Consider the following 12,097-nt stretch of genomic DNA (forward strand, 5'->3'; position numbering starts at 1 on the left):
TCTGCTCCAACTAAACTTTGTGGACACCAAAATACGAATTTCAGCTAAGAAATTTTCACGTTACAAAAAATGTTGGCAACCATTTAAAAACATAAAACTATTCTTACTTCACAGGCTGTACAAAAAAGTCAGAGTCCAATTTGGCCTGCAAGCCATATTCCTGCTCCAAGTGAAGCCCTTGCCTCCTGCTCGCCCAAAGTGAAACATAATCCCGGTTCTGAAGCCAGCACACTGAACCAAGTTATTAACATGGTGCTGCTACGATAGTTTTAGAGCTGCTTTAGCTCCAAGGAGCCTTGTATCTCCAGGCTATAGTAACTAAATAGTAATTTTTAATGAATAAACATTGCCCAAGATCTCTCTTTTAACCATGAAATCCTCCACCATAATTTCTTAATAAAATAACCATAAGGAAAACTTGTGCTGAGTATGGTTCAATCAAATCCATAAACCTACTTTTATGTAACTCCAAAAGAACCAGATGTGGCTGCCTATGGAACCCACACACCCAAATGAACACCAGAAGACCTTGTATAGAACTATTAATTTGAAGGAAGAAAAACCATCAGAGTTAAGCTACTTCACAAGCAACAGGGTTTATAAGGCAAACCCAGGATCCTGGAATACAAAGCAAATAAATCACCAACTCAACCACGTTGCAGAGGGTTACAAAAAATTTTATGCAAATTTATGATTCCCTTTAAAAACAGAAAAAGGGCAACTATAAATATTTGCTAAATAAATGCTACTTTTCTGAATGAACTCTATATTTCACTTTATCTCACTGGGGTTTCTATACACATTTTTCTTTTGTTCACTTTCATCTTTATTCATAGACAATATTTTCATAATGTGAATGGATCATCCCCAAATAATGTCTGGATTGATTATTCTAAGGAAAAGAGCCATTCTCCCCCTAAACATTCAGAAAGCCCCAGATTAGTCTCCACCTTGGAGAAACTGGCTGCCAAACTGTTAGTGCAACTGGTTAACACACACACGCACATGCGCACACACAGGTGGGTATCTTCAAGGCATAACGAAGTAAATGAGGTATCTGAAACCAATATTAGTTTTCCTTAGAAGCTGCTTTAAAAAGGTACCCAGAAAGTATCCTCTGTTAGGAGATATTCTGAAACTCTGTCTACAGCTATAATTCTACCTAGGCTCCATAAAATCAAATTATTTAAACAGTTTTTCAATTTTTAAAAGATGCCCAATTCTTTTTTGAGCACTGAAATCATCTCAGGTGTGCTGCAGTAGAGGCGACCACAAGTGTTCAAATACCTGCAGCTAAGACTCAACCATAATTCCACATCAATGGAAATAAGCCTCCTTTTTATCCCACCCAGAACCTCATCACTACCACCTGTCAAAAAGGACATTTCTAACTCACTGTTTTACACCATTATCCATGCTCCGTAGAGATATGCGACATGTTGGTAACTGCACATTATGATTATGGTACTTTAGAGTTGTTTCTCTAAGAATCACTAGTGTAAGTAATTCATAGCAAAGAATGTGATTTTACACTTTAGGATCACCTACTAACTTTACGTGCAGTCCTAGTACCATCACAGGAGTAATTACCTAACGAACTGCTATAGCTGTAGGGTTACAAAAAATTTTATGCAAATTTATGATTCCCTTTAAAAACAGAAAAAGGGCAACTATAAATATTTGCTAAATAAATGCTACTTTTCTGAATGAACTGCTTCTTTATTTTCATTAAAACACATGAAATCAACCCGAGGGTAACACCAGGCATAATAAGTAACACAGGAAAGTGAGAAATCCAAAAAAGTGGTAAGACACAAGATGGGGGATAATTAGTTACTGCTCTCTGGAAAGGCAGAATGTACTATAAATACCAACTACTATAAGCCAACACTCTTGCAGAGTTCAAAAGCCTCTTTTCAATGAGTGTAATGTTGACTGCAAACTACATTATGGTCAAATATGAAATAGCTCACTCTTAATTCTACAGTCGACCTGCACATACTTCAAGTGGCACAAAACTAAGCTAACGAAAAGACTACCTGGCCGGTCATACCACACTGGTCAAGATTCACAACTACAACTCTTACAAGAATTCAGTCCGGCCCACTTCTGTTTTAAAAACCCTTCCAGCAAAAGCTTGCATCACCTTCCTTCTTATCATATCTCCCCGATCAGACACCAACATGGAAGTTTAAAGGCTCTCTCTCCTAGAGAGGAGGGAAGGCTCCGTGGGATGGGCGTGAGGACCTGTCAAACACATTTTCTAAGTGCTTAGAGAAAATGTCACCTGAAGGAGCCTGGAGAGTTAAACGGCTCACGACGCCCGGTTAAATCGCTTTATGACCCTTTGTATGTTCACAGATTCAACTAAACAAAAAGAGGGACGGGGCTCTCATTTTGATTCTCGGGGGTTAGCAAGGTTGTCGGGGTAACGGGTTTGGTCCGCTCTTTTGCCCCTCACGCCCCGGTGCCAGCGCGGCCCCCGTCGCCACGCGCCGGCCCACCCCAACCCCCACCCCGAGCCCCGGTGGCCGCCGGGAGCGGACGCCGCGGGGGCCGAGCGTCTGCAGTCAGCGCCCGGGCGGGGAACAATGCGGGGCTCCGGGCGCCCACGCTCGGCCCGCGGAGGGGGAGGCAGCCGTTCTCCGCCCGCGCCGCGGAACAAAAGGGGCCGGGCGCCCCGAGGTCGCGGAGCCGGCGCCCGGCAGGGAAAACTTTCGGAGGGGCCGGGGCGGCGGCGCGAGGGGCCGGGGCCCCCTCGCCGCGGCGCCCCGCACAATAGCCGGGCCGCGCACGGGAAGCCCGGGCGCCACGCCCCCGCCCGCCGCCCCGCGCTGCCCGCGTACCTGGTGGTTCTCCTTCCTGCCGCCCGCGGCCGCCGCCGGCCCGCTCGGGCCGCTCGTCATGTTCACGTACAGGGAGCGGGTGAGCGGGCTCCGCAGCGTCCACATCCTCCGCGCCAGCCACACGGACGCCAGGCTCAGGCACAGCCAGCCCGCCAACAGTCTCATCGGGGGCCGCGGCCGCTCGCTCCGATCACCGCCGGCGCCGCGGCGAGGAGGAGGAGGGGCCGCCGCCTCCGGTCGCCGCCGCCGCCGCCCGGGCTCGAGCCATCGCGCCCGACTTGCCCATCCAGCCCCTGCAGGGCCGAGGCGGGGGTGGGGAGGAGCGGAGCGGGCGGTGCACAGCTTCCCACCGCCTACTTCCGGTCCGCCCGCGGAACGCCGCCGCCGGCCGCGCCAGTTTCCACCCGGAGCACGGACGAGCGGCCGGGGCGCGTTCTCGCCGGGACGCGCTCCCTCCGCCCAACGAGCAGGCCGGCCGGGAGGCGGGACAAAGGGAGCGCGCGTTCGCCTGGCGCGCGCCCGGTCCCGTCTAGACCGCGGCGCCGTATCCCGGCGGAGATGATTTTAATTGCTTTCCTTCCGAAGACTGTAACTGAAGCCTCCCGCTCCCTCCGGGGTGGTGCCCGCTGGGCTTCTGGCCTTTCCCCGCCTTACCCTTTGCTTCTGAGGTCCTCCTCCCGCCCCCCGACGGGACCTCCACCTGATCGTGCAGATAGCCCAGGGCGAGGAGGGGCCTCATCCCTTTCGCCCGTCGGGACACTTCAGACCAAGTTCTTGCCAGAGACGACGCTGCAGGTTCTTAACTGTCATTGGCTCAGCTGCATAGCTGCCTATCCTCATTTAGAGTCAAGGAGCCCGACCCCCACCCCAAGGGCCTCCGGCAAAGCAAATGGGAATGAGGGGGAAGGGAAACCACCATCCGCCTCCCCACCTCTCCCCCTCCCCGCCAGGTGCCCCAGGTTTGGGGAACCTGGCAAGCTGCCGGCTGGACGTTTCTAAGAGGCCTCGGTGAAACCTCTGCCTGTGTTGGCAGCTTCTGCAGCTGGGGCACCTGCAAGAAATGCTTATTGTTTTTTGCTAAGGAAGATTCTCCCTGAGCTAACATCTGTGCCAGTCTTCCTCTCTTTTGTATGTGGGACGCTGCCACAGCCTGGCTTGATGAGCAGTGTGTACGTGGCACCCGGGATCCAAACCGCAAACCCGGCCCCAGAAGCAGAGCGTGGGAACTTAACCACTACCCACCCGGCAAGTAACGTTTTGATGTACTCATGACCCTGTCCAAGAATGGGACCCCAAATTAGAATCCCTGGTTGCTTGTTTCCTTAACCTAACACAGAAGTTGTACCCAACATTCTTAAAGTGAACTAAGCTCTAGGAGCCCTGTTTACCCAGGTGTTTCTTTGATCATTTATAGCATAGAGAGACCTAGCAATGTTTCAAAACTATAGGGTTACACTGTGTTCCTGTGTCTGAAGTCCTTCCTGCTGCTACCCAAGCTACAACTAAGGCGTAACATACAGTATTTCATGGGTCCTCTAGCTTTAACACCTTCCTAGGTTTGTTTAGAAAATGCTTTTTAATTTAACTGCACTAGAAGTAATGTGAATACATTTTATTTTAGTTCAGAAAAAATAAACCTTTCCGTTAACTCCAATATTGCACTTGAGAGATTGTCATTTATGAAAAGGTGATGTGGTGATCCACTGATAAAGAACGAAATTGTTCCTTACAAAACATTTTTATTAGCTTCTAAGAATCTCAGCTTGGCACCCTTCCCTAAGAGGGACATCCTGTTGCCTAAGGTGACTTAGGCTATAACAAAACAAAACAAAAAAACGGTGGGGCTGGCAAAAGAAGAGGGTACTTTGTGTGCTTTCTTCCCAGTATGCTCCCTGACTGCTTCCTGCCAAAACCCCAAGGAGCCTGTGCTTTACTATATCTAGTTCAAACCTCTAGTGGTCCAGGCCCGAATCATCAAAAAGAAACTGGAGTAGCAAGTCCAAATAAGTCAATTTGCTTACCATGTCACCCTTCCCTCCTGTCTCTTGGGATCAGTATCACAGATAAAGCAGCTCTGTGCCAAAGGAAGCCATCTTTTTAGAGGGGGTGGGATGGGGAAGGGGGTAAAAACAGCAAGAGTATATAAAATGACATATTTCATTTCTGAAAACAAAGGAGACGAAAAGGTATGCCCTCCAACTATAAGCCTGATGAGCTGCAGCTCAGAGACTGCAAAATGTGTCAGATGAACAAGATACAACCAGATGGCTGATAGTCTGAAGAACTGGGGGTCAGGTGACTGCCACGAAGCCTAGCATCTCAAAGGAGCGGGTTTTCACTTTAGACTTGAGCAACCAGCCTGGAAAAATAAACCACTCACACATTTTACACACTCTATAGTAATCACAAAATACACATGTTCTTTACGCTTAGCAAGCACAGGAAGAGACCAAAGCACAGCGTGATCAAATGATTTGCCTAAAGGTAGCAGAGCAAAGGCAGTAGCAGACCTTTTCATAGAACCTGGTGTCCCAGCTCGCAGTCTTTCGATCCATCTAAGAGGCCTCGCGCGCTCTCTCTTCTCAGAGAGCCTCTTGAATTACAAATGAGGAAGAAGGAAAACAACAAGAGCAAATATACTAAGCAGAAGTTCAGATTGCCCTCAGGCACTGCCCCCTTCCTTCATCTACTAGAATGTCACTACTGTATATTAAAACCTCGATTATCCATAATGGAGAGGGGAAGAGGCACAGATAACACAGAAAGCCAAATATGAGCCAATCTCCTTTCTAAGGGGCTTTGAAATGCAGTCAGTGATATTCAAGAGACACAAAAATGACAGCCTCAGTGCTGAGCTCTGCTCACTGCCTCCTGACCAGCTCAGGGTCTAGCTTGGGTCACAGCTCTGTGCACAGGCCCGAAATCCTGACTGGATCACTTTCCTGTCTAGAACTCTAGGAAAGGGCACTTCTTGATATATGTAATTGTTCTTATCAGCTACAAGTTACGGCATTTTCTTGTTCTGGTTTCAATTACAAAGTATAATGTAAAGAGAACCCCGTAGGGAGAGGCACTTGGGTTTGCAAAGGGCACAAAATGTGCCAGTCACTGTCGGACACTGTCGTCTCCTTGAAGAGAAAATAGTCTAAAAAGAACTCATATAGTCACGTTCTCTTTATGCTTCTTATAGATTTCTTTATGCTTCTTAACAACATTTTGGACTGTCAGAGAAAGGTACAAGTTTTCCCCAATAGATTCAGTAGGTGTGCCCTGTGGTTATGAAGCAATGAGCACCTCTTAAAAATAAAATTAGTAAATGTATCCAACAATTTTTTTAAATTAGTAAATGTAAGGGATTTTGGTCTGAATGTGGCTGATATTTCAGTAATATGCAATGCCATCGCTACCGTCTCTGATAAATTCTAAGCTAAGGTGAAACTGCAAACAGGTTAAACAAGAATTGGCAACAAAGTAGCAAAATTGGAGGAGGAGCCAGAAGACCTATAGAAGCAAGCACAAAAAACGCAGTGCACTCTGGGAGATCTCCCACTGTGCTCATTAGCATAGTGGTGTGTCCTCTGCACTCTTGAGACGGACTACCTGGGTTTGAAGCCTGGTTCTATGCTTCTTGGTTAGGCAATTTGAGGCGAATAACTTCACCTTTCTAGGTCTCAGTCTCCTCATCTGTAAAATGGTAATAATAATAATGGTTACCTATCTCACAGAGATGTGGTGAGGATTAAATTATTCTAAATATAAAAAGCTTAGTGTAGTGCCTCAACACATAGTAAGCTCTCAAAAAAATTGTTAATTTGCTCTTGTTTTCACTATAACTGGATAAATCAACCCTTCTGAGCCTCCCGTTCCTCATCTGTAAACTGAGGGCCATGATCCTGAGCGGCCTACTTCACAATACATCTATGAGAATCAGAGGATCTGAAAGTTTCTACCAAGGTTATCATGATAAGGATGCTTCGTCCTAATGTGACTGGGGTCTCTGCAAAGCTACTCTCCATGAAACCTTCCCTCAGAGCCCCTGATGGGAGCTGCTCCTCATAAAGTGTCTATTCCCAGACCCCTTCCTGAGACTCTGAACTAAGGAAGTGAGGATGGAAGCGGGGAAAGGAATATAAAACACAAAACTGTAAAACATTCACACCTCAAATCACAAAGTCAGGCAGCAAACTCAGGTCATCTACTTGGCGGGGATGCCTGTCTTCTTAGTAGGAAAGCCTTGCCCGCTCTGATACACAGAACTCTTCCCAGCTGGCTCATCTGTACACTGCTGTGCCATTTCACCTGCCTAGAACCTTCCAAACCCACGGCTTCCCTCCACGGCAATCTTATACCTGTTTCAGTTTATGTGAGGGGTAACATCAGAAAGACAAAGAAATACCAAGAAAATAACTATTTATTGAGGGCATGCAATACTCCAGGCACTGGACTAAATGGAATAGAAAGCAAAATAAACACAATGCCTCCCCCTCATAGACCTTACTGTCTAGTGGGGAGGCATATCCAAGTAATCACAAAATGAAGATACAATCACAAACTGCTGAGTGCTAGAAAAGAATTGTATGTTGTTGGGAGAACTTGTAACAGAGAGACCTGGCTTAACTGGGGTGGGAGGGGGGAGTGTTCAGGGAAAGCTGCCCTGAGGAAATATGGCTTTGTGGCCCTCGTTTTGACATCTTCTTGCTAAGCTCGAGTTTCCGAGTTGCCCAAGTTCCTCTGGACCATAGGTGCACCCAGCAATTGTGAGAAAAGAAATGGGATACCCCTCCGAGCCTTCTGGGAGGTGAAGACTCACGGTGGGCCACCTAACGTACTTACATTGTGCATATACACAACTGCGCCTAGGGTCCTTCAAAGAAATTTGCACATAAAATAACTTAAGCCACTTAAAAGAATATATGTAGTTTTTTAAAAATATGTGTTTCAACTCAGCAAGGTCCTTCTAGCAGCAGGTTTGAGTCAGAGCTCTGATAAAAGAGTGAAGGCAGTTGTTTTCATTCACTTTCCAGGGCATTTTCAAAGGTCCAAAGATCTTCTTTCATCTTGTTTTGAGTATATTTTCAAAACATCCCTGTCCTTGGCCTCTTTATTGCTGTCTCCTGCATGTTTGTGGGTTTGGTCTCATGAATAGTTGCTTCCTCTCCACCCAGCATACCATGTAACTTCATGCCACTGTGTTTTCATATACTTATTTTGAAACTATAAAGCCTTCTTATTTTGTGACTATAAAGCATTCAAACTTGTGATTTATATGAAACACATGAAAAAATTGCATGGTACAATGAGAAAGCTTTTAAAACTTAAAATCTAAATATTTCATAGTAGACAAAATATGTACATATGTACATAAACATAAGTGATCTTGAAGAGTTTGTGTAACATACCACAGAACCACATCTCTGCTGGCATGAAAGAGGACCACTATCTCATTTTTGCACAACCAGAAACTGGTCTGAAAATGAGGAAGAATGCATTTATGAAAGAGGATACTTGAGCAATCAACCAACCTGAAAAATCAGACAGATCTCCCTTCTCTGGCGAAAACTGTGATTGATTTTTTTAATAGCCACAACTAACGTGAGTTGTTTTAAAACTGAGCCTAGCATCGTCCTTAAACTTATTGTGTGCACAAATCATTAAATCCAGAGGAAAGGCATTTGGTTATTAGAGAACCAAACCCTCAGCAGAGTGAGACGCCCACGGCTGCTTTTCTCCGATCACGATTTCCCCTTACCAAACATCCTTTGTGCCATACAGTTTCCTAAAACTGACAAAGTCAACCCTGGAAGCAGCTATTAAGCTATTCTACGATAGAAACTTTATTTCTAACTTCATTAGCTTTCTATGCTCAAGTCTTTCCAAAAAAAGTTTTAGATATGTCAGGGCCACGTGGGCATCAGAGGCCAGCAGCTTTTCCGCCACCAAGAAGACTCTTTTCTTCAGCCAGCAGAACTCAGATTCCACTTTCCTCCTGCCTCTCACCCCAGCCCCGGGGGCGAGGGTGGGAATGGGGGAAGCCAGCTTTGCTTAGGAACCCCACTAACGTGTAGTTTGGTGTTTGTGGATATAAAACAGGCTATTCTCCCACCAGGAAAAGTCAATTTTATAACAAAACTATAAATGAATGTTAAACAGACATCTCACAATTTTAAATAAACGCATTAGTTTGTTAAATGCACTTTTTTTTTGCTTTCATCAGGAGACATGTTTACAGCTAAGTTTCACCACATCTACAATGCTCATCATGATTATTCAAAGGAATAAGTCTTCAGGAAAAAAATCCAAGTTACTCCTGTAGGGTTTGATAGTACAATGGACTCATTTTTAGAATCTCCAACGCCCTTTTTGATTCATAACCTGGAGTTTCTCCATTATTGTGCTGTAAATAGCAGTATATTCATGGATGTATTTCCATCTTGGCACATAGTAAATCACATCATATTTGAGGACATCTAACATTTATTAGCTCTTTTACCCCGTTTAGAACTTATATCTATTTGGACACAACTATCAGGAACACATTATATTTTTGACGTATATGTTTAAGGACGTTTCAAGGAAAAAAATTTGAGTCAGGTCTTTCTGAAATGGTAGGCAGTACATGGAGTCAGTCATAAAGTTGCCCTGAAAAAAATTCTGGAAATGAGGAAATATATAAAATTTCTATCTGAGAATCACACTTGTAAAAAGCATGCATATAATAGATTAAAGAGATGCAAAGACACCTTTAAAAAAGGCAGGTCCCCAAGCCAAGACTCCGCTGCAAATTGACTGCAGGAAGGTAATAACATATTTATAGAAATAACAGCTCATTGTGGGAAGGAGTTGAGTCAAGTTTGAAAACACAGGAAATGGAAAGTCAGGCTGATTTGGCAGCCGATCTATATCACCAGCCCCGGACACAGTACCCCAGGCCACTCTGCTCAGTGCACCAGGTGTCTGTGTGGATGGAGATGCGTGCATCCATCTTATCAAGGCTCCATGACATATCCATTAAAATCATCCTAAATCACAATGTCCTTCCTTCCATGCTCAGCATCCTTATATAGGGTGGGAATGTGCTGATGGGAGAATGTAGTGCCTGTCTCATTGATGGTTAAGTTTCTCAGTATAAGTTAGTAAATAGCTTTATTTGGCATTGTTCTGAGTCTGGTCCATGCTAATGTGCCTGTGAGAGATGATTCCATTCTCAATGTACCCGCATGTCAGGTTTCTATACCAATAAAACCTCAGACAATGATGATTTACCCACATGATGCTCCTTATGGAAACTGAAGATGACCAGCGAGCCTTCCTTCACCGAACAGACATCAGACCTCACTCACTGAAAAGTACAATGGACAGGAATGAGAGCTTTCCCAGATCCTTCAAGTATGCTTGTGGTTCTCCTTCAAGGTCTGTTTTGTCCCACCACACACTCCCAGTTCCTGACCCCCATGTCAATTTATCCAGCTCAAAAACATGCAGAAAACTCAAATTCTAGTTATATCTCTAATATTTTCCATGTGACCTTGGAATATCACTAACCCCAACTATTTTGTTGTAAAAATGGTAATTAATAAAGACCACCTGTATATAAAGTTATGGACCTGGATCAGAGACTTGTAAAGTCCCTTCCAGTTACAAGATCTGTTCGTTCACCTGCTTACTGTCTTTCATGAATTATGAGTTTTGTGCATTTTTTCTGAAATGCTAATATAAACATATCTGTACTTACATAGTACACAAGAGAAGTGGTATAATTTTCTGCATTTTTCCGCACACTTTAAAAATAAATCTCACAAACTCAAAGTTCCATTACACTGCATAAAATAGGACATAATTCACTACAAATAGTACATACCTGTGACAAAGTTTCTAAGTGAAGACATCTTTTGCTTTTAGAGTTGTGTGCTTGACAAATTGTCAGTTCCTTATGACCCCAAACCAAAATCCTTGCATTTCTTCTCCTCCATGTTCTTCACCCTCTCCCTTAGCCTGACATGCTGTTTCATAGTACAAGGCTTGCCCAGTCCCCTGGGAGGAAAAGTACCCCAGAAATGAAAATAGATGTATTTCTACCCCATGAAATTCTAGATCTGGGCTACAGCCTCACTCTTTATGAAAAAGAGCCCCCTACAACAGCGCTGCAAGAGTACCACACATGCCACCAACAACAACGACTGCACATAGTAGGCGCCAGACATGGTGCTGTGTCCTAAATATGTTCTCTCTTAATTCTCATTGCAATCTAATGAGGCTGATATTATTATTACCACCTTTTTTTTTTTTTTTTTACAGAAGAATCTAAGGCACAGACAGCTTCCATTGCACAGCAAATGAGTGACTGAAGTAGGATTTTAAAGTAGACAGTCTGATCGCAGAACACACATTCTTCCCACAATGCTCTGCTGCCTCCTAGCGTTGCTTACCAGTCCTCAGCGCACAGGCATCAGAAGCCCCAGGGGTGCGAGCAGGTTCCGGTGCCGTCCCAGGTGTAGTGATTCCGAATCTTCCTGTAAATGGGGAGTCTTCAACATGACTCACGAGGGAGAAGACAGAGAAGAGGTCCTTAGCAGAAGCAATATGTACTTTAAAGTATTTAAAAGTCATGAAATTATTTTTAATAAGGTAATTATTTTTAGTGTTGAGATACCCTAAAAAAAAAATGACATTTGTAAATAGCAAGTCAAATAGCAGTTTGTGTAATCACTTCAGGAAAACCTTCCAAAATAAAATAAAAACAATTTCTATGATCTGTAAATTTAAGTCAGGCAATTCACCCTCTGTAGTGTACAATTTATAAGTTTTGACAAATGCACACAACTGTATAACCAACACCACAATCAAAATAGAGAATATTTCCATTACCTAAAAAAACTCCCTGTGTCCCTTCGTAGTCAACCCCTCTGCCCACCTTCAGGTCCTGGCAACCACTAATGTGTTTGCTACCCCGCTAGTTTTGCCTTTTCCAGAATTTCATATAAATAAAATCATACAGCATATAATCTTTTGAGTCTGGCTTCTTTCACTTAGCGTAATGCATGTGGCATTCCTTCATGTTGTGTCTATCAGTAGATCAGTCTTTTTTACTGACGTGTAGCATTCCACAGTGTAGATAAACCACAATTTTTTTACCTATTACCCAGTTGAAGGACATTGAGTTGTTTCCAGTTTTTTTGGTGATTATGAAGAAAGCTGCCATAAACAATTGTGTACGTGTTTTGTGTGAATGTAAGTTTTTGTTTCTCTTGGGC

At 44.3% G+C, this 12,097-nt stretch overlaps 1 protein-coding gene and 1 long non-coding RNA gene across 5 annotated transcripts in view; both read right to left on the reverse strand.

Moving 5' to 3' along the window:
- The window catches only part of METTL9 (methyltransferase 9, His-X-His N1(pi)-histidine), a 43,881-nt gene extending 38,387 nt beyond the window's left edge, over positions 1-5,494 (reverse strand). Inside the window, exon 1 of one of the 4 annotated variants that reach the window (XM_070230883.1) lies at positions 5,357-5,494. In XM_070230883.1, the coding sequence (XP_070086984.1) occupies positions 5,357-5,401 (45 nt within the window). In that variant the 5' untranslated portion in view covers positions 5,402-5,494. Of the gene's footprint in view, positions 1-2,846; positions 3,623-5,356 lie in introns of those variants that run through there. The other 3 variants (XM_005598856.4, XM_023616136.2, XM_023616137.2) reach the window with 3 other exon arrangements.
- A 3,808-nt stretch (positions 5,495-9,302) lies between these two features.
- On the reverse strand, positions 9,303-11,846 carry LOC138917001 (uncharacterized). Its single transcript, XR_011424309.1, has 2 exons — positions 11,273-11,846; positions 9,303-10,185 (listed from the first exon to the last, which is right to left on the reverse strand). It is a non-coding gene; the product is annotated as an uncharacterized lncRNA (long non-coding RNA).
- Positions 11,847-12,097: the final 251 nt, after the last annotated feature.

Source organism: Equus caballus, chromosome 13 (genome assembly GCF_041296265.1).
Source record: "Equus caballus isolate H_3958 breed thoroughbred chromosome 13, TB-T2T, whole genome shotgun sequence".
In the NCBI taxonomy this organism is placed as follows: Eukaryota; Metazoa; Chordata; class Mammalia; order Perissodactyla; family Equidae; genus Equus; species Equus caballus.